The 23,522-nt window shown below is 45.0% G+C and overlaps 1 protein-coding gene across 1 annotated transcript; it reads right to left on the bottom strand.

The window, feature by feature from the left end:
• Positions 1 to 161: 161 nt before the first annotated feature.
• On the bottom strand, positions 162 to 23,270 carry thbs2a (thrombospondin 2a; the record flags this gene model as incomplete). The annotated part of the gene is made up of 21 exons (XM_084458889.1): positions 162 to 196; positions 320 to 459; positions 618 to 715; positions 1,086 to 1,357; positions 1,489 to 1,716; positions 3,286 to 3,520; positions 4,177 to 4,295; positions 4,675 to 4,834; positions 4,938 to 5,045; positions 6,908 to 7,126; positions 9,162 to 9,314; positions 9,411 to 9,538; positions 9,767 to 9,940; positions 11,459 to 11,635; positions 12,808 to 12,978; positions 14,353 to 14,446; positions 15,279 to 15,419; positions 17,634 to 17,839; positions 21,192 to 21,276; positions 22,204 to 22,757; positions 23,204 to 23,270. The coding sequence occupies 21 exons, from the start codon at positions 23,268 to 23,270 to the stop codon at positions 162 to 164; spliced, it is 3,564 nt and encodes a 1,187-aa protein (XP_084315015.1).
• Positions 23,271 to 23,522: the final 252 nt, after the last annotated feature.

Here is a 23,522-nt window from a genome sequence, read left to right on the forward strand (position 1 = left end):
CAGTGTTGCAACTTTTCACTACACATGGCTTTATTTCAAACCAGACACAAGACCTTTCACAAAAAGTCACTGTAACTGGGCACGGTGACAAGCAGTGACAAAGCATGACTTTAGTCTTGTTACAGCTGACAGACAACAGACAGCTCTCACGATCGTTACCTTTAGTATATGAACACAGATGGAAACTCCGGCTTATCTGAATATTGGAAAAAATGTGAAGGTTTAAAAACCTGTGTTTCATCTAACAAACAGGAGAGACCTCGTCAACAAATCAATCATCTTCCATGTACCATAGACAATCAAAGGTAAATCTACTCACCTCTGCACTCATATTTGAGGTCGGAGAAGAAGACTAGTTCCTGGGAGAAGACAAAGAGGCCTAACCTTCCTCCAGCGAATGTTTTGTCATACACTGGCCCTGAGTCAGCCAGGATCTGTTTACCTTCATACACCACAACCCTGGAGGACACACAGAATACAAATTTGGCATATATTGTGTGTCTGCTATGATACAGGTCAATGCCTGCTTGCTGTGAGGTGGATGTGTGTTGTTGTATGATACAGGTTGGTAAGGAGTAGTGGTGAGATGTACCTATTCAGTGTGTCTGTCTGCTCACCTGATGAAGCCAGTCTTGGGTCTGTGGATTAGGTGCCACCTGTATGCTGTGTAGTCTTTCCAGCCAATGTTCTTAGGGTCATGCCACAGAGTACGCACCTGTGGACCACAGCATAGGAGTACATGTCAAATATTACCAATAATATGATGTCTTTACAAATAAACTATGTGGATAATAATAAGAAGAAGAAGAAGAAGAAGAAGAAGAAGAAATATACAGTAGCAGAAAGCAGCAATAACGTGGGGGCCGCCTATTGCCGACCCCTGCTGTAGAACTTTCTCCCTTTGATGTATATTCTGAACCAGATTAACACAGTCAGAGAGACCAACCAGCCTTTCAAGGCGATTGATTAGGATGTCATGGTCAATGGTATCAAACACTGCACTTAGGTCTAAAAGGACTTTAAATGCATGCTTTTTATCCCCTTGATGCAAGTCCATAGTGGGCATAACCAAACTGGATGCTTACCTGTCCAGGAGTGTTGCCCGTGTGCCAAAGGGCGTTTCTGAGGTTCTCCCCGGTGCCTGTGGAGGAGTTGACCACCTTGAGGGAAACCCCAGAGATACCAAAGGCCTTGGAGGGCTTATCCTCCCAGTAGGTCTGGGTTATCTGCTTCCACATCACCACATAGAAACGCCCGCTTGACTGGTAGCCAAACACAAAGCCAGCATAGTCGTCGTCCCTGTCAGTGTTCACGTAGAAGGTGCCGCTGAAGTCCACCGCATTGAACTCATCGAAGCCTGTTAGAGAGGGGGCGAAACCAGCTGAAAGGCGGTTGTGCGCACCTCATACTATAGTATCTGATTGTATTTGACAGCACCTATACTTAAACAACCTCACCTGGAAACTATCAGAAAGAGATCTTGCTCACCTACTGCAATGCCGGGGTCAGAGTTGGCAGTCTGCACCAGCTCTTTGCCCTGATGTCTCACCACCCAGTTGGGGTCGATCTGTGTGGTGCCCTTGGGGTCCAAGTGGACCATCTGGAACTTGCGGAAGTCGGTGATACTGATGGCATTGTTCTCCGGGCACATGTCATAGATGTCTGGAATGTTGTCGTTGTCAAAGTCATCTTTACAGGCATCACCCCTTCCGTCTCCTATGAATGAAACAAACACAAAAACGAAAATGATTTCAAATGCGTTACTGAAATGACTTGATAAGTCAATAACAATAATGCTGAAACAATTTCACTACAAATTGTTTAGATAAAGAATAATCTCCAGTTTTGACAGTTTGACAAATGTGTCTCTAATTGGTTTCTACATATGCTGTAACCCTTCCACATGTCCAGTAATGTTGAAACCATGGGGAGGATGAAGGTGATTGAATAAGTGTTCATGAAAGCTGAACAGGAAAGAAATAAATGTCTCCTCCTTAAAAGCCAGCCTTTGTATCCCTGCCAACGCCAATAATGTCTATCAGCCTTTTGTCTATTAGAACCAGACTACGAAGGGAGGGTGGGAGTGGACTTGAGCCAGCTTAATTAAGATTGCCATAGGCGCGGAAGAAGCTAGCACAGAGAAAGAACTAGCTTCAGTTAACAGCTAGCAAAACAGGCAGGGATAGGAAGGGAAGGAGGAAGGGAAGGAGCCAAGTAGGCAGACAAGGCCAAGTAGGCTGACAAAGAGCAATGAATTCTGGGGAATTCTGTCCGATTAACCTGACTCCCCATTCATAGTGAATGGCAAATATCGCAATCGACTATAATATCCCCTGAACTAAATGGTTGTACGATTACGATGTACCAAAATTGATTTAACTGCAAGGACTTTGGAGCTTGTGAGCTTTACAACGGGAGTGAATGGTGGGTGTGATTCTGGTCATTGTCACTGGTTAATATAAATAACCTAGATAAACAGACTGCAGGTGACATTGCTGAGATTGACCACAGTGAGCCAATTAGCAGAGAGCCCAGATGCCCCTTCACAGCTGGCACACTCATGCCCCACTGGGGCTCCACAATGAGGTCATAGGTTAAGGACATCATCAGTCCAGGACCAGCTTTTAGATACCATTCAGAATGACAGAGAAAGGGAAGAGATTTTTTTAACTACACCCATTATAGGTAAATAGAGGGACAGAGGTATTTCTGAATTAGGGAGAGATGCAGGGCTTCGTGAGGAAGATGGACTTATCCATCATACACAGTCATTTGTGTTATAGTACCTGCTATATAATAACCTTGTGAGACCATCCTGATCTTGCGATCTCACATTATGTTTCTCTCGCAAATCAGTCTGGACACTCTCCATAGAGATCTGTTTGTGCCCGATCAGAAAACGATGCGTGTGATTGAAGGTGATATACAGATGGTTCATCCAATCACCTGCCAAGTATTTTTGAAAGTTCCCTTTTCCAAACAGTTTCCAACGGAGAGTTCCCCGATGCTTATGTGAAGCAAAATGCGAAGCAAACCATCTGGTGCATCAGGTTAGTTATACATTGCCCTATTAAAAAAAGTCACAAATCAACGATAGCTACTGGCTATTCATTCCTGCCCTGACAAATACATTCAGGCAGCTACACTCGCAACATTCCTCATAAAGCAGACACTGGGAACATGCTGATGCATGGTGTACGTGTGTGTGTGTGTGTGTGTGTGTGTGTGTGTGTGTGTGTGTGTGTGTGTGTGTGTGTGTGTGTGTGTGTGTGTGCTGACCCTCACCATCAGAGTCCAGTTGGTCTTTGTTGGGCACCAGTCTGCAGTTGTCCCTGTCATCGGGGATACCGTCATTGTCATCATCGAAGTCACAGGCGTCTCCCTTGCCGTCCTTATCGTGGTCAGCCTGGTTGGCATTGGAAACATAGGGACAATTGTCCAGGTTGTTTTGGTGTCCGTCTTCATCAATGTCCTGGTTGTTGTCACACTGGTCGCCCACCAGATCATTGTCTGTGTCTGCCTGGGGAGCACATAGTCACAAGAAACAACATGGAGGTTTCATTGGCAAAGCCAGACAAAACACACATCTGTAACTACAGTAAGGTCCAGTGAGGCACTCTTTCTCACCTGGTTTCATGATAGTGAACATTATCATCAACATTCATGTAATTTGCCTCTTGCCACGCCATAATTTAAAAACAGTTCCAATTAAAATTATTCAACCCCCATTGCAAATTAGGTGTATTGGCAATATTTGCAAACTTTCAGCTGCATCTTTACTACATAGTAGAGCACCCTTTTGCTGTTATGAAATGCTGCAAACGTGATGCATAGCCAGACATGCAAGTCAGTGTTCCTGAGGAATCTTAGCCCATTCCTCATGGACAATGGCCTCCAGATCACTAATATTCTTGGGTTTGAGTGCTGCAACCGCCTTCTTCCAATCTCACTTGAGATTTTCTATGGGGTTCAAGTCAGGCAACTGTGACAGCCACTGAAATTTTGCCAATAAACCTAATTTGCGATGGGGGTTGAATGCTTTTGATTGAAACTATAAGAATTTGTTATTAACTGATCTGCCAAGTTAAGTAAAGCTTCAATAAATAATTGTATTAAATACTTTTCAACGTTGTTTTTTTACTGTTGTTTTTTATTCCTACAGTCGCTGTTCCTTACCTGGTCGGGGTTGTGCAGCAAGGGACAGTTGTCACATTGATCACCCACACCGTCCATATCGGTGTCCTTCTGCTCGGTGTTATAAACATAGGGACAGTTGTCCTGTTCGTTCAGGATCTCTGAGATAAGGTATGAAAAGAGGCATTTAGTACTAGATCTTTACTTGGCTGGTCATTCAGAGGGCAGATCATGTCACAGCAGGGCAGTATCACTTCATAGCTGAGGGCAAAAAGAAGTATGCCAGCTCATTCCTCCCTATGATTAACTGTCCTAGAATCATTAGGATCAGATCTAAAATAATTATTGTCAAGAAAATATTTCATATGAAGAGCCCACACCCAACAATTATCTGTACCTCAGAGCCAAATCTGGATAGGGCTTTGAAAAGGAGATGTTAATCTTCATGTGTCTTCACCGGTTAAATAAATGAATAAGAGGGTACATGGCAGCAACAGCAGCAATCAGTGACATCATATTCCTGGGTAGTTAAAGCAGTACCATCTCCGTCTATGTCCACAGCACAGGCGTCTCCCTCTCCGTTGTGGTCCGTATCTATCTGGCCAGGGTTGTGTTCGTAGGGACAGTTGTCACAGCGGTCTCCCACATCGTCCTTGTCAAAGTCAAACTGACGCGGGTTGTAGAGCAGGGCACAGTTGTCCTAAGGAGAGGAGGAAAAGTTCATTACAACATTACATCATGATCGCCCTCATTCTCATTCCTCTCATTGAGTAGGTACCAGGCAGATGAGTGAGTTAGCTTACTCTCTCATCTTCAATGCCATCGTTGTCATCGTCCTTGTCACAGGCGTCTCCCTGACCATCTTTGTCAAAGTCCTCCTGGCCAGAGTTGGGAAGGTTGGGGCAGTTGTCCTGTGTCACAGAGGGGGAAGGTTAGGGTAACAGTGGGGAACCATTAGGGTAATATTTTTCACGGTAAAAATAATTATTAAATCTTGATTGAATATATTTAATCTTTTTAATCTTGTCACTTTGTGCTTGAAATTGAATAGTTAGCACTAAAGAAAAAATTACTTTGGTGGACTCTGGGGTGAAAATAAATAGCTAGCAAGTTGAGACATTGGCAAGAACTTGACAGACAGAAGGACTCATCATTCGTATCAGGGCAGAATTTGTGACAGTGGAATGAAAAATCGTGATTTACAATGGGTGGGTAAAATATGTATGATAACTTCTGCCTTTGCCAAGGCCTGATATAACTCACTGCTGTCGAGGCCAGAGAGCTAGTATGCAGAAGTTTTCAAAAGCTCTAGCTAACTGTTGTTGGAGTGTGTGGCAACCACAGCGGGTGTTACTGACTTTGAATAAATAGTGTCATGCTTTTAAAAAGTATTATGGAATTTTGAAATAAATTAGTGGTTATGTATTTTAAATTATTCCACTAACACTGCAACATCATTTATGTGAATTGGAAACCATGCCATCCAATAATCGGTGATTGACTGTACTGTAGTCTACTGTACTATACTGTACTATACAATCAAATACTCAGCTGATGCACGACTAAATATGATGCCTGACTTGCTTACTCCACATCTTTGCTCTGGCGCACTCAAAGCTTTGTGCTTGCTCAACAAAATGTGCACACATCCCTACAGTCTCATGCCCTTTTATGCAGATTGGGGATCTCAATTTACAAGGACAATGGGAAAAGAACACAACAATTTGGCAGTTTAAGAACACTTTCATGAATCTGATGTACTGTAGACATTTCTTAGGATTGTTCTTCGGAGTTTCTTAAGAACAAATTTAAGAAAAAACTTGGTATTGGTGAATGAGTCCCAGTGTTACTACTTGTTACCATCTACCTTTTCAAGACTGTCTAGGAAAATATATCAATGCAGCAGTTATTAGAATGGATATCCATGGCTGAAAGGGGCTATAACCGGTATTTTAAACAACCAATCTTGTACTGCTGTGGTGTTCAACACAGACAAGGGCCCCTGTCAACATCCTCAACGTCTAAATGAAAGCAGCCCTGCACAACCATCTGGTGAATGTCACGATTTTTATTCCATCTGCTAATGTGAAATATCTTCAAACTTGTGATTGATGCTTACTTGGTGCCCTGAAAGTGACAAAGAGATTTGTAATGTAGAGTAATAACTTAAGTATAACTGATAGCGTGATAGTGATGATGTCAAGTCATGGGAATGACCAACCGTAGGTCATGAGACATAAACTATGAGGCCTCGCTTAAGAGTGCATTGATCTGTTGCAGTAGCCAACACTATCAAAAGCTATGCTTTTTTTTTTTTTTTTAGGGCTGCTAATTTAACGCATTATTTAGATCTATTAATTCAGCAAAAATTAATGTGCAAAAAAAGTACGCATATGAATTGATTTTTTTTAAAGAAACAAAATTATTAAAAATATATTTATATATTAATAAATTTTTCCCATTTTGCTTGAATAGTGCATTTGTTGCATTGTTGCCTTGGCTTATTGTTTTATGCTCTAGGTCACTGTTGTGTCTGTGCCAGTTGTATCTGTTTGTGCACAGCCTGTAGCGTGGCTTGGGTCTGCTGGAATTAATTCACACCAGGAACTGACCAAGAGTAACAAACATAGGAAACTGTGGAAAATATGCGAGTAATCGCATATTGAATGAATATGCATATGAATGAACAAAGTAAAAAAAAAAAAAAAAGTATACACAAAAAGGCAGTCAAATGTTTGTCAAATGTGTATTTACTGTCCTGTGCATTACCTACCTTCTTGCAGTGATAGGTAGCATTGGTTCCACACACCAGGTTCTGATTGGGCCAACCGTCCAGGTCAGAGTCCTCCCCACAGAAGAAGCCATCTCCAGCGTAGCCGATCTTACACTCACACTTGTACATGGGGTCGCTGAAGTGGGTGAGGTAGATACACTCAGCATGGCGGTGGCAGTTGTGTGTCTTATCCTTGCATGGGTTCTCTGGCTCACACACCTGGAGAGAGAGAGAGACAGAGAGGACAGGAGAGAGGCAGTGAGAAACAAGTAAGAGTTAAGCGGTGTAAAACATAACTCTATAACAGCAAACATCATCATGTATCTCGCTTGGTGTATACAGTTAGTAACACGTCTATTAAACACACAGTCTCCCACACATGTCTGTCTCTTAGCCTGGTGTCCTGTAAGATTTTGATAAACAAATGCTGGTCTCTAACAGGCACCAGGGCTAAAGTGTGACTGCAGACCCTGCTCTGACTGTGCCCAGACCTGCCCTGGCTTGACCTGCCCTAACTTGACCCTGTCCTGACCTGCCCTGACCGCAGACCTGACCTGACTCTGCCCAGACCTGCCCTGCCTTCACCTGTCCAGACCTGACCTGACCTGACCTGACCCTGCCCAGACCTGCCCTGCCTTCACCTGTCCAGACCTGACCTGACCTGACCTGACCCCAGACCTGACCTGACCCTGCCCAGACCTGACCTTGCCCAGACCTGCCCTGACCCTGCCCAGACCTGACCTTGCCCAGACCTGCCCTGCCTTCACCTATCCAGACCTGACCTGCCTTCATCTGTCCAGACCTGACCTGACTTGACCCGACCCTGACCTGACTTGACCCTGCTCAGACCTGCCATGACTTGCCCCTGCCCCACCACTACCCAGTAATGCCCTGCTGTGTTTGGATGTACAGTATCAGGTATGACCTGTCCGGTATAACCCCCCAGACTACTGCCAGCCATTTTAAGGGGATGATCATTCCTCTCCCCTCATACAGTCCAGCTAATGGCCTGAACAAGGCCTCTGGTTGGGCCTGAGGTGGAGGTGGGGGAAGCCAGCGATGACACAATCCCCAACTCCCCTAATCAATCCGTATCAGGCATCAGATCAAGGCAGAGATGTTTTAGAGGCCAGCGGCGAAGGGGCGAAGTGGTGCCCTTGGGATGTTACGCAATTTTGGGCAGAGCGTCAGCGCCCTGACTCAACGTTCCCGGGAATCGGTGAAATTAGTTATCGGATGGACGAGGAGAGAATGCCAAGGACAGATGTCATGACACAGCACATTAAAAAGTAATACGCATCTGACTGGTGATATAGGTGTCTGGGGTGGAAACAGTGAGTGCTAAGATGGCTGCCAAGCACTAATCACTGTGGACTTCAAAAGACGCATGCAGGCAGCACAAATGGAGAGAGCGAGAGAGGTGGAGAGAGAGACAGACAGGGAAAGAAAGAGAGAGAGGAGGGGATATACAGTAGTTGGAGAGAGAGAGACAGACAGAAAGAGAGATAGGAGAATAGATAAGAGTTGGAGAGAGAGAGAGAGAGAGGGCGAGAGGTAGAGCTACCATGAGAGAGAGAGCAGCAGACAGAGAAAGAGAGAGGAAGAGAGAGAGAGGGAGGGAGAGAAATGTAGCATATGTTAGCAGTTAAGAGCTGCGCCGAATTCAGCCCACCTCCCCCCTGCCTCTTGATAGTGGGTCAAGGTGTGTCACGTTCCTCTATGTAACCCTGGGGGCTCCCCTCAAACACACACATTCCCTAAACGAGGCCTGCCACTAAGTCCCATAGATCCAGCTCCAATCAGACATCAATGGGGATCTGGTATGCTTAACGCTAAACCCCTTTGAACTGCCATCTCATGATGTACTGTGCCTATGATATGTGATACGTTCCTGTTTCTGCTGTTTCTACTTGTAACGAAGAGGGTTCAGCCGACGCCCCAGTGTGTCTGTAGAGACTATAAGGTAGTATTTTATGGTAGAGTATATACTGTATTATGGTGTTTCAAATCCTGAGTTGTTTTCACAAGAAGATAAAGCTCTGCTCCTCCAGCAGCCTATGTGTGTGTGTGTGTGTGTGTGTGTGTGTGTGTGTGTGTGTGTATCTGCTGTATTACTGAGAGTCCCATTCTAGTCAGTCTATGTCAACCATGTAACCATGTGACCTGCTTGGCAGCCACCTCTCCCATGATGGAAGACATTTTGTATTTCGAAATAGTATCACTCATTCATTCCCAGCCGGGGAAAGAGACTGACCTGCTTGTTCTTCTTGGCAGCCTCCACTCCCATGCCAAATGGCTGTGTGCCCTTGTACCTGGGGGGGCAGGGCAGACAGTGGAACCCTGGATTGGTGTTCACACAGCGCTGAGCTCCAGTCACCTTGTAGCACACGTCTGACACCATGTCGCACTGCGCAGAAACACACAGAGGCATGATCTAGTGAGGCATCTCTGCCTACGAAGTCCAAACTGTAACTATGACACATCCACTGCTCATACCACTCACCTCATTGACGTCTTCACAGTAGCTTCCGTTGCCACGGAAGCCGACGGGGCATGGCCCGCATTCCCAGGAGCCATCAGAGGCACTGTTGCAGTCGACCCCTCCGAAGCACGGGTTAGACAGACAGCCGTCTGAGTTTGAGGGCAAGAAGGACAGGTTAGGCAGAGAGCTGGTTAGAAAAGCAGGCTAGTAACTTGAAGGCATGTGGAGGGTTGCTGGCATCAGCCTTGCTCAATGTCACAGTTACAGTGTGTGTGTGTGTGTGTGTGTGTGTGTGTGTGTATGTGTGGTGTGTGTGTGTGTGTGGGTGTGTGTGTGTGAGCAGGCAGGTGGGTCAGAGATGCTAGATTCAGACTCACCAACGGGGCAGTCCTTCTTGTTGCAGATGTCGCTGTCCCTCTCTTCGCCCAGACACGGCTTGCCACCATATTGGGGGTGGGGGCTGTTGCACACACGCGTGTGACTCCTAACACCCCCCCCACAGGTCAGCGAGCACGTTGCCCATGGAGACCATGGCCCCCAACCACCATCAACTGCACATGGACAGCAGGTGATGAGAGATTAGACCAGTGATGTGAGACCACTGGCAGCATGTCACATGACAATCACATCCCAGTTTCACATCTACTACACAGTATGTAAACATCCCCCCCCACCAGGGCTGGAGAGTTCTGGGCTGGGATTCACAAAGCATGTTATCTTACCACTAGGAGTACTGCTGAATCACACTTAAAGGACAATGCTCGTTTTTGACAACCTGGACCTTATTTACGGCATATTATAAGACGTTTGACTCACCGAGATCACTTTGGTGTAATTCGGAGGCCAAGTATATCCTATCCTATATCCTATATCATATATATATGTAATGGCGGTGGACGGGGCACTGAGAATGCAGCTTCTAAAAAATCTATTTTCTGCCGCGAAACGGTTGTTTTCATCAATCTGTCTTTATGAATCGCTAGTTGTGCTTACATAGAGCGTAGGCCTGTTGTGGTTTTTCACATGCCTCTGTAATATGATCTTTAGAAACGTCTTTAGAAACGAAATAGCTTCCTCACTTGCTCCAGCACGCATGCACACAGCGTGCTGGAGCAACGCTTTCACTTGCCATTATGGGGTATTGTGTGTAGAATTTTGAGGAAAAAAAACATAATTTAATCTATTTTGGAATAAGGCTGTAACATAACAACATATGGAAAAAGTGAAGGGATATGAATGATTTCCAGATGCACTGTAGCAGCCTTTCAACAGACTAAGCCTATACGTAATAATAATCATGGCTGTGTGTGACTCTACCGAAACGAAATCCAAACTGGACGTGAGAACAGCTGTTAGCCTTCTTGCCCAATTTGTGAATGAAAGGATATCATTGACATCTGGAGTTGGGATACCTTCCAACAAGAAGCGTGGTGGGAATATCCATGTAAATGATGTGCGCAACACAGATGACTGTGAGAAGTGCTGGAATTATTTGCAGTTATAAGGGCATGATTGTAGAGTTCAAGCGACAAACCAGCTGGCAGAGGTAGGATATTAGCATATAAAAAACACGTTCACTATTAATAGCCGACTAGACCACAATGTTTTATTCTCTTTCATTCAGTGTTTCTATAGGCCCACACAAATGAACATGAACGTATTTGTACATAAATTAACCTAAACAGCAGATTACATTATTAACATGTAATCTATAATTCGAAATATTTAATGCATTTATTGGGAGCAGGCTAACATCCAAGGCTATATCGCCTATTGCATTTATTATTTGGAGTAATATTCTAGCCTCGAAGAAGAAGACTATATATCTATAATACGACTGAGATATGCACGTTCTGCACGCATTTCTACACGTCTGCAGCTTTCTTTACTTACTTTACACAACACATTACTGTTGGACAAATGTTTCTTTTTTGGGATGTTTTGAGTACAGTCCATGGGTATTTTATTAATTCGAGCTCTAACAATCAGAACACAGACAGATATATTGGCGATTTGTGAATTTCTCCTCTACTACTGTATTGTATTCCGTGTCGGGTCACCATACTCACTAGGACAAGGCTTGGCCTCGCAGCGCTGGGTCTCCCTGCCGTTGCCCTCGCAGTCCTTCCCGCCCAGCTGGGGCACGGGGGCGTTGCAGTGGCGTATCCTGGTGATCTGGCCCTCGCCACAAGACACGGAGCAGGACGACCATGGAGACCACAGGCTCCACCCACCATCCTGCCGAACTGAAACATATACAGGCAATTGGACTGATCAGAACCCTGAAAATACAGTGACAACATTTCGAATATTAATTGGATTTTCCCTATAATACTAGAAAGCGCAGTTTCTCAGCTTTCAGCAAGTGTTGGAGTGAGGAATTCTTTTGATTTGTTAGATATTTTTTTTATATTATTAAATATTTGTTAGATATTTTTTAAATGTTGCCGGTGACGTGGTCGTATTAAAAGGGTTAAGAGACCACTGGGAAACACACACCATGTAACACTATGTAGGAACGAGCCCAGTGTAGACCCAGGCCCGAAAAAATGGAGGTTTGCATTTCGAGTGTAGTCATTGTGGGTGTGGGCCACCTAGCTCACACACCCAGGCTGCCTAGAGTCATCATACTTGATTCATGAACACAGAGGTCATCCATTAGTATAGTGAAGTCCACCCAGCCCGTATGGATGTCATAAAACTCCTAGAGAGAGAATGTAGTGGCTCGGTGGCATTGAGTTCTGGGTAGTGAGTCAGGCAATGGAACACTCATAGGGCCAACAGGATTTATATGGATCTGACATCTGTTCCACAATCCGTTCAAACCTTCTAGCTCCACTCTCTGAGAGAGAGAGAGAGAGAGAGAGAGAGAGAGTGAGGGAGTTAGAGAGAGAAACAGAGAGTGGGAGAGAGAGAGTGAGAGCAAGAGAGGAAGGTGGATGAACCACACACTTACACTTTGTCAGGGAAAGAGATAGACAGAGCTGGAAGAGATATGTTTTCGGACACATCCCGTCCTTGGAGGAGATAACTGTATTTGACACGGTTGCTCTTTTCTGTAAATAACTGCTAGGCTTACAGTATAACTCTCCTTGACATAATATATACACAACACAAATATCTGTGTAGCTTCCCTTTCAAAACAGGTTTCAAAAAAGACAATATCCCTGAATATACTGTTTGTTTTCTAGCTTTTCTTTTTAATTATTATTATTATTATTGAGGTACTATTGATTGATTCCTGTTTAAAGAAATACCTACAGTAGAACAATGCTAGGTGTACTGTAGTTGTGAAGAGGTGGTGATGGGAAGTGTAGTTGTGAGAGTGCAGTGGTGGTAGTTGTAGTTGTGAGGAGGTGGTGAGGGGAGAAGGAGAAATGTAATGATGGGAGGTGTAGTTTTTCAGCAGGGGACTCACCTCGGCTGTCACATTTTCCCAGGCTGCACTTGCGTGTCTGGATGGATGCTCCGGAGCAGGGGTTGCTGGTGGCGTCACATGACCTGCCTCTCTGCTGCGTTCCTGTCCCACAGGTGACCGTGCACTCTGTCCACTCTGACCACGGCGACCAGCCATCCTCACTGTCTTTAGCTGGAGCACACACACACACACACACACACACACACACACACACACACACACACACACACATTGGGTATTGAACAACCTGTGTAGTGCAACAAAACACCTCTACAGGCTTTGATCAGTAAGATACCATGCAGCCCTCGTGCACTTCAACAGAACACACAACAGTCCCTGTTCTTTAAAAGGCTGGAGAAGAAAGGCTCTGACCAGTCTGTTTTTCTTCCATGGTTTTAAATGACATCATATTATAGGCCCGAAGTGACCACTTCACAGCGTGGAAGCTGCTACTTCATTGTGAATAATAAAACATGTGGTTGGCCCACAAAGACAAACAGGCGTGACGCAGCTCTGTGATTAAAACTGAATCTACTGTACACACAGCTTTGTTTTTTCCAGTAGGCTCTGCTGGTATCTGAGACAAAGTGCGTCCAAACAGAGATGTGTCTGCCTGCGTGTACGTGCAGGTTTATTGGCTAATCATGATGTTCTTTTCACTGTAGCCATTCTATCATCTCATGGACCACTAGTGTAGACTTAAGAGCTAATCTCAGAGTACCTCATTGTGATCTTCGGAAAATAATGGCCTGTCATATTTGCAAGTTTTTGAAAAAAACACAAAAAGTAGAATGGCCTACGTCAACATATAGGCATAGGTTGATATAGGCCATTATACTCCCGGGCTAGATTATAGTACCGGGGTAGGAACAGCATTGAGGATGTAGGCAATGTTACCAGAGGTGGCCAGCATCATGAAGAGATGACTTAGGCAAAAAAAAAAATAATCCTCAAAAATGACTTAGGCCATAATTTTAAAAAGGTGACAATATGAACATTATGCTGTGTGTGTGTGTGTGTGTGTGTGTGTGTGTGTGTGTGTGTGTGTGTGTGTGTGTGTGTGTGTGTGTGTGTGCGTGCGTGTGTGTGTGTGTGTACAAAGAATTGATTACTTCTAATTGTTTTTAAGTTTATGAATGGTCTAGCTCCCTCCTAACCGAACACACACTTTTATATTTGCAATACATTCTCATTTTATATATTACTATGTTATATGTTTTTGTCATGTATATCTTTTTATTCTTGAAGTACATTGGGGCAGATGTACATATTTGCGAGCGCAGCGTAAACAGCGCCTTGGGCAGTCCGCAGAAAGCGCTCGCTGCAAGTCTTCCGTTTGCGTTGGATGTACAAAGCCTGCGCCTCATTGCGCAATCGGCGCATGTCACCGCCATGTTGTACATACCATGCCATGTTGTCAGGTGCACGCTGCGATGAAATAACGCCAGAATGGCTGCTAACATGTTAGTACATCTGCCCCATTGAGTCTACACTTGTATGAAATGTACTGCTATATCAATTGAACTTGACCTGACTTGTACTTACGCAAACATACAGGGCAGCACTCTCCATCAATGAAGGAGGGGCTGGCACAGGCCACTGCAGGGCAGGTGATCTGGTGGCACACGATCTTAGACTCCTGACAGAAGAGAGACAGGAGAGGAGAGAGACAGGAGAGGAGAGAGCAGAGAGACAGGAGAGGAGAGAGACAGGAGAGAAGAGAGCAGAGAGACAGGAGAGGAGAGAGACAGGAGAGGAGAGAGACAGGGGAGGAGAGAGCAGAGAGACAGGAGAGGAGAGGGACAGGAGAGACAGGAGAGGAGAGAGACAGGAGAGACAGGAGAGGAGAGAGACAGGAGAGAAGAGAGCAGAGAGACAGGAGAGGAGAGAGACAGGAGAGAAGAGAGCAGAGAGACAGGAGAGGAGAGACAGGAGAGCAGAGAGACAAGAGAGCAGAGAGCAGAGAGACCGGAGAGGAGAGAGAAGAGAGACAGGAGAGAGCAGAGAGGCAGGAGAGGAGAGAGACGGGAGAGCAGAGAGACAGGAGAGGAGAGAGACAGGAGAGAGCAGAGAGACAGGAGAGGAGAGAGACAGGAGAGGAGAGAGACAGGAGAGGAGAGAACAGAGAGACAGGCCATAGCAGAGTGTCAAGAGAGAGGGCTTTCTTCTGTTAGCTATCTTAAGAATGTTGTAGCTCTCTTTACATCGCTGTGAGAATGAAAACACATGGGCAGATCGCAGCACTGCTACTGCAACAGCTGTGCTAGTAAACATAGCAAACGAAGAGCTTGCTCACTGTAGCGCTGTTTCAAACATTGCAAAGCAATATGTTTTATCTCAACTGTACGGATGTAATCACAATACCGTTACAGTAATTACCTACCATGTAATACGACGTGAATACAGTGCTGTGTGTTAAGTGCTCAGACACAAGACCAGCATGTGCTTGTAAAGGACGTTTGTCCTCCTACCTGGCAGGTGCACTTGGTGCAGCTGTCTACCACCCAGTCCTCCTTGTCCTCAAACAGACGTCCGTCCTGCCAGCACATGTTCTTCTCCTTGGAGTTCTTCATCCTGCCCAGGGCCTCCTTCATCATGTTGTTCTCCTCCGTCTGGTGAGGACCAAGAGGATCGGACCATTAATGGTGCGTTCGTTTAGAACCAAGAGGTGGCAAATTGCGACTTGCTACTAGGAATTATTAAATAAAACGCCGCATGAACTCGCACTTCCTCGTCGCAAATTCGGATATGTTTCTCAGCCCCCAGTTGCTCGAATGCACTAGATATAACTAGGTAACTGTGATATAATGGTATATAGCTCGAATGCACACAGGTCGGAGGTAGGTATTTTGCCACTTGCGACTTGCCACCTCCGACCACAAACGAACGCACCATAAGTACCACACATGTGTGTGTGTGGGTGCATGTTTTCCTGTGTGTGTGTGTGTGTGTGTGTGTGTGTGTATGTGTGTGTGTGTGTGGGTGGGTGGGTGGGTGTTTGTGTGGGTGCGTGTGTGTGTGTGTGTGTGTGTGTGTGTGTGTATATGTATATGTGTGTGTATGTGTGTATGTGTGCGCATGTGTGCATGTTTGAGTGTGTGTGTGTGTGTGTGTGGTGTGAAGCAGTATTTGGTTGGGAGACACCACTTGGTCTGTACGAGCCTCGGGGACCTCTCCCGACCAGGGAGGGCTTTCCCAGTGCAGATCCTGCCCAGACTGCTTTGCTGCTGGAAGGCCTCAGGGGAAAGCAAGAGGCTGTTTAAACACAGCCAAGCAGCAGGCTGGAGCCAATCGCAGACCATGGAACACTTCCTATATCCCCATGGAACAGGCCATAAACCCCAGCTGACTCCATTGGACAACAGGAGGTATGTCTACCCCGGCCGACTCCAACAATCATAAGTGCTACAAGCCATAAGCCCTGACTGACTCAACAATCAGAGCAGTGATTCTGTTTACCACAGCTTCAACAGCGTCTAAACTAAACAGTCCTGTTGCTAGTCTGTTTTGAATCCATCGAGGGCTGCCTGCCTACCCTCTGTAAGTCTATATCTACAGTCCAGGAACTGTCATGCCAAATAGTGTCCGGGTGCCAAAATGTGTCCGGGTGATGCAATCGGAATGGTGATGTAATCGGAATGTTGTTGCTATACCAAAGCTAGCATTGCTGACATTTGTAACATTCCTTTCTCGCTGTAGCTAGTTGTAGAGTCGTAATATCGCAGGCCAAATTACTGTTTTTAGCTACAACATAGTGTCACCTTGTGTTTTTCGAAAAGCAGAAGAAGCACAATTTTAAGCGAAAGTCCACCTAGCTAGCTGGACTACCGACTCTATAACAGTGCCTGAGTGTTACTGTGTGTTCCTGAGTGTTGTGAATGTGTGCATGTGTGCGTGCATGCGTGTATGTATGTATGATGTATGTATATATATATTTGAGTATTATTATATATATATAATTATTATTATTATAGAATTTTTCTTGTAATCTTCTTGTCATTTTCTTTGTAATTTAATTGTATCTATTACGTATACTATCTATGTATATTCTCTTATCTATTCCACTGTATTTTTTCCCACTGCTGCTGTACCTTTTCCACTGCTGAAACCCCAAATTTCCCCCACGGGGATTATTAAATTATATCTTATCTTATTGTATCTATCTTGTAGCAAACTAGTTAATGTTGTCTAGCATGAACATATTTTTCATAAAAAATTAATAAGAAACATCCAATATTTGATATTATGTCAGTGACAGGTTTGATTTGACAGAAAATGGTCAAGAAATGTCGTTATTTTAAAAAGTCTGAATTTTCATGAAGCAAGAAGGCTAAAAACAGGACCCCATTAAATTGGACTGCCTACCAGCCGACACCACTTCCTGTTCACCTTAAACCTTTTATCCAGAAAATATCTGTATATTTTGGTTTTTAAAATTATCTGTGGCCTGTTATCTGTGAAATGAACTCCTTCTCACAGGAGTCATTCTTGGGAATGTCAAGAATGCTAGCAAAGGCCATGCCACGGTGTTCAAAACATGTTATTGCATCACCCGGACATGTTGGTATAGCAACGTTCCAAACATCACCCGGACACATTTTGGCATCCAGACACTATTTGGCATGTCACAGCCAACATTTTGAAAGGTTTAGACAGCAACAGCTCTCTAGCACACAATTACAGATATATTCATGAATATTCAAGCACTAAGGGATTAACTGTTCTGATGTCAAACCGGTCTTGACAGACACCCAATTCATTATAAAGAATAGCATTGTGAAAAACACAAGCAGATTCCCAGTCAGAATCCCAGTCAAGATATTCACCACTTTTTGCAGGCCGTCAATGAGGTTGCCGACAACAACTCGCAGGCCTTTGAGCTCCTGGAACATGGTGCTGAGTTCCTCACAGGAGCGCTCACACAGCTCCGCCCCTGGTCCCGCCTTCTCCGGCTTCTGACCAATGAAGTTGGTGGTGATGGAGGGACTGACGTCCATTACTTCTGTGCTCTCGCTCACTGTGTTGACTTCATCTGGAGCGGAGGGAGGGAGAGGGGAGAGGAGGAGAAAGACATAATATGAAAGAGTGCTTAGATGATGGTACCTCTTGGAGGGACTGATGCTTAGTCTCGCAATACGATCCATTGAAAACCAACGCTACCAATCAGAACAGAAACAGAACAGAAAGACGTTGGATTGGTTCTGCTCCACCCACTTTTAGCGAGGAAACCTGGACGAATGTCTTCAGTCTCTAGTTGAGCGCAGCGTTTAGAGACTGACTCATGAATCTAACTGATGCTCTGTTCACTAGCCACTAGCTGATCTACTCCTATTAGGCTATTAGCTGGTATTGGCCATGGTCAAGCCCTACACCCCCTCCCAACCACTACGTTCTGCTACCTCGGGGCGAGTGGTTGCCCCGTCACTCCGAGGCCCCTGCAGTCACGGATCTGTTCTATTCTGGCCCCGCAGTAGTGAAGTGAGTGTCAGGACAGCAGAGACGCTGCTCATATTTTGCTGCAGGCTCAAAACTCACCTCTTCAAGAAATACTACGAGGATCCTCCCTCTTAAGCATTTATTTTTATTTTGCTACTCTTGCACTTTGGCTTTAGCACTACATTATGCTCTTAGTCACTTGTTTAGAAAGGAGATGCACTTGTGAGTTCTGGCGAGTAGTAGTACACTGACTTTATTGTAGGTCGCTTTGGATAAAAATGTCTGCTAAATAACTGTAATGTAATGTAGCTGTCTACTCCTATAGATCACTAGTTGCTCTACTCCTATAGGCCACTAGCTGATCTACTATAGGCCACTTTTTATCAATCTGTCTGCATGTCTGTCTCTCTGTCTGTCTGTCCGTCTGCATTCCTCTCTGTCCGTCTGTCTGTCTCTCTGTCTGTCTGTCTCTCTGTCTGTCTCTCTGTCTGTCTGTCCGTCTGCATTCCTCTCTGTCCGTCTGTCTGTCTCTCTGTCTGTCTCTCTGTCTGTCTTTCTGTCTACCAGAGGTCCAACCAGTGTTCAAAAGAGATCAGAACGGAAGCAGGAAGTCGATGTAGCATGACAATGTCCATGTGTTCAAACATGGTCAAACACTCCATCCACAAACCCAGCCCATTGTATCCTCCCCCTCTGCAGGCCTTGCACCAGGTTGGAATCATGGTCAAAGTTAAGTGCATTTTTGACCATTGGTTGATTTGTATTCCCTACAATGAGCATGACGGTACTGACAGTATTATATCACCACACTTTTAATATGTCCCTGTGGTCCCCCCCCCCCCCCCCCGACAGTATTACATCCAGGACTGTCACATACCCACAGAGGCCAGAAGACCGCTAGTCAGTCAGCCAGCAGGGGAAGGGAGGGGGGTGTGAGTATCGGCCTTCGGTGGGTCAACCGTGTCAATTGGCCGTGATGAATGGGGTTCAGGGGACCCTAAATCAAGCAGTCATGCTGCCCCAGCAAGACACACCATGGCCGCCAACACTATATTTTCTTTCTTTTTTCCTTTCAGTGTCTGGCAGACTCATTCAAATCTCAAGTGTATTCCAATAGCGTGTGGATGTGGATGAGTGTGATTGCGTCACTGAATGTGTTTGCAGTGGTCTAGCATGGCTAGCATGCTCCTTTCTCCAAGGAGGGAAAAACTAAAAGCAAATGTAGTATTATTTAACTGCTTCTCCTTAATGTCTAGCATGGGCTTGTGTGACTTTAAAGGAGAATGTTCGTTTTTGACAACCTGGACCTTATTTACGGCATATTATAAGACGTTTGACTCGGAGTAATAGCCAGTCTGTGCGCTGTGCGCATGCGTGCTGGATCAAGTGGGGCTATATTTAGTTTCTAAAGACGTTTCTAAAGATCATATTACAGAGGCATGTGAAAACCACAACAAGCCCTCGCTCTATGGAAGCACAACTAGCGATTCATAAAAACAGATTGTTGAAAAAAAACAAATTTATTTTTTAGAAGCTGCATTCTCAGTGCCCTGTCCGCCGCCATTACATGGATATACTTGGCTCGCGCTGGATTTTAAATTTCTTCTACAGGCCTCCGAATTACACCAAAGTTATCTCGGTGAGTCAAACGTCTTATAATATGCCGTAAATAAGGTCCAGGTTGTCAGAAACTAACATTATCCTTTAAGAATGGGTTTTCAGAAGCCTATTTGAAGACAGGGCAGAGTCGTGGCTGGTACCAGAGTTACTGGAGGACGTTGTGACAAGCAGTATGCTAACTCAGCTGGAATTGAAATTAAAATCTCTCTTTTTCTCTCTCTCAAACACACCCCCACCACCAACACACACACACACATACTCACACACACACACCAATATTCTCCCACCTAAATAACACACACACACACACACATGCTCGCTCACACGCACGCACACACACACACACACACACACACACACACACACACACACACACACACACACACACACACACCACAGTCTACAGGCACCACGTTTCCAAAGATGGGACCCAGAGTTGGTGATCTCTGGCTGTGTCTAGGAGGACAAATAGCCCACAGGAAGTCATATTTACTGAGCAACCCCCTTTTCTCTGCTCAGCCAAGGACCACAAGACTCCACACCAGGGTTGAACAAACCCTCAGCTAAGAGAGGGCTACTCTATCTGCCAATTCATGTTCTCACCGTGTGTGTGTGTGTGTGTGTGTGTGTGTGTGTGTGTGTGTGTGTGTGTGTGTGTGTGTGTGTGTGCATGTGTGTGTGTGTGCGCATGCATGTGCGTGTGTGGGCTCCCTACTCTGCAGCAGAATAGCATTTACTTTTTGGTCTATTTTTCTTCCCAAGGCATTACCCAGAGTGCACTGCCAATAGAACTAAACGTAAACATCTGCCTCTCCTTTTGTTCACCGCTGACCTCAGCTGACCTCGCGCCAATGCTCCCACACGACTGTTTCCGTAAATATGATGTAATGCTGGATCTTTCCACATATCTATTCTACTTCTTACCATTTAGAGGAAGACCAAAAAAGACTCCTCCAGACAATGGAAAACAGAAGTGTGTGTGCGTTTTAAGTGGTTTTGTCTGGAAATTAGTTAAGTTTTATCTTAACAAAGCTCAGACTAAGCTCTGAGCTCTGGCCCGTGCAATGGGACTTTAACTAGGAGTGGATGTTTGCATCATATGAGTCACCATCCACTCCTTGTTAAAATCCCATCGATGGGCCCGGCCTCAGATCATCACGCTATTTAGAGCATGCGACGCCAGCAGACAGACAGAGATGATTCACACAGCACACAGCCTGATATCATCACTACTACGTCCTGGAGGTAAACACACGTGTTATATTACCGTCGGCTGTTAGCGCTCCACCATTACCATGACGGCCGTTGAGTAAATAGTCATATCCTACCTGGTTTAGTGACATCACAGCCCTTGCTCATCAGGATGTCATCTATCGACGTGTCGAAGATGAAACGCACATTCTGCAGCAAGCCCTGTGAAACAGCAGGACACCCTCTGGTAACTATGGTAACGCTCTAGAGACTAGTTCGCTACTGTATTTATGATAACAGTCTAGGGACCACTTAGCTGGTGACTATGGTAACGCTGAAGAGACTAGTTAGCTACTGTATCTATGGTAACGCTCTAGTGACTAGTTAACTATTGTAATGCTCTACAAACTAGGCTCTAGAGACTAGTTACTGTATCTATGGTAGGTCTAACACTCTACTAGTCTGTAATGCTCTACAGACTAGTTTGCTCTCTAGTTTGCTACTGACTAGGTTTCACTCTGGAGACTAGTTTAGCTAGGCAAGCGACTGTTCGCTCTAATGAGACTACGTTAATAGGCCAACTCTAGGAACAAGTTAAATAGTGACTGGTAACGTTCAAGGGACTAGTTAATGACTTTGGTAATGCTCTCGAGACTAGTTTGCTAGTAGACCTATGGTGTACTCTAGAGATTAATTAGATAAATAATAAATAATTATTTTATTTATGAAGCACTTTTCATTGTGAGACAATGGTTACACTAGATATAGTTAGCCTAACTATGGTAACTTCTATTAAACTAGTGTGACAGTGATTAATTATGTTTGAGCTCTGTCGTCACCCTTCAGAGAAGGCATAAGCACTGTTCTCTCTGGCTGGCGGCCTGCTGTGCAGGGTAGGTCTACGCTCAAATAACAGGCTCAGGTAAAACCACAAAGGTCTTGAAGCCTTGTACATAAAAAGTCTTATCTGTAATTAAATATTTCTATTTTTACAGACCTGTTTCATGATCCTAAACCATAGATGCTTAGAAATGCCTTTATTTCTCACTAAGATTCACACCCTACAGAAGACCACAAAACCAGGCTAATGGAGCAGACTAATTTACTTTGGGACTTTTAATACAGTTACCAGAGGGCCTACATTCTTACCCTGAAGTGGTTTTCGCGGATGGATCCCTTGGCGACGAACATGCGGCTGCCCTCCGCCTGCAAGTGCTCGTAGAAAGGTTCATCCAGGATGAAGCTGTCAATCAGGCTGCAGCCCACAAACAGGTTGGCGTTCTCGCCGTGAATGTGAAGTGTGATATTCTTCCACTGTGAGTCGGACAGATCCACATCCTCAAAAGATACCACATTTTGCGATCCGTCCACCCAGTAGACCAGGTCTAGCGTATTGGCGCGGCCGTTGGACAAGATCTCAAACTGGCGTCGACCATCAGGGCCCTCCAGACCAATCAGGGTCCCCCGGGAGCCGCGGTCCTGGCGCAGGCTGGCCACGAACACAAAGCCCTCGTTGTTCTGGATCTGCTGGAGCATCTGCCGGAGCACAGGTGCGCTCACCGACGGCAGGTGGTCGAAGCGAATAAAGCGGTAAGTGGGCGCGTCCGAGTCTTGGCCGCGGAATTGCTTTGCGCCCAGAGTCTTGCGGGTGATGTGGCTGATTTCAAACAAATCAAACATCGTGTCGTCCTCCAGCTCGCCATCTTCCAATAGTTGGGACATGGTAAAAAAAAAATAAAAAAAATAAAGAGATTGAAATAAGAGAGAAGGACATAGGGACAGTTAGCAGTAGTCTAGGAGATATAACACATAGCCTACACTCAGAAAAAGGTAGCCTACTATCAAGAATAAAACAAATTGTAGGGGTTCTGTGTGGCCCTCTGAAAAGAACGGGTCAAGGGTTCCAGACAGAATGATTTAATCGTTCAAAAGTTCCAGTGCCATTTCACCAATGAGGTTCTAGGTGGAACTGAGCTTCTTAACAGAGAAATCGTTTTAAAATCATTTTATGTGAGTGTAATATAATGAAGGTTATATAGCCTAGTTTCTTCATCTTTTATCAAGCAAATCATTCAAAATAAGATAAGAAAATAAAATAAGAAAACGGGAAATAAGCCAAGAGGCACATTAGCCTACTTATTTAGCCTACCTTGAGGCTGAGCCGGGAGGCAGAGAAATACCAAGGGTAGCAAGTAGAGACTCCTCCTGAGTATCATTTCTCCCTGGAGACACGGGACAACTCACTAGAATTGGTTTGTTTTCACATCAATACATGTTTACATTAGTCTACTTTTTGTCTCAGACATACTTTGTGTAGCTTATACCTTACAGCCTCTCTTTTGTTATCATCCGAGGAGTATGAAGCTCAGACCTCAGCCACATCATCCTAATTTAATCAGAACCGCTTCTAGCATAGCCTCATCCAACACCGTTGCGCAGAATAATGTTGCCATAACAATACATCAAGA

This window comes from Borostomias antarcticus (genome assembly GCF_949987555.1).
Source record: "Borostomias antarcticus genome assembly, chromosome: 25".
NCBI classification, from domain to species: Eukaryota; Metazoa; Chordata; class Actinopteri; order Stomiiformes; family Stomiidae; genus Borostomias; species Borostomias antarcticus.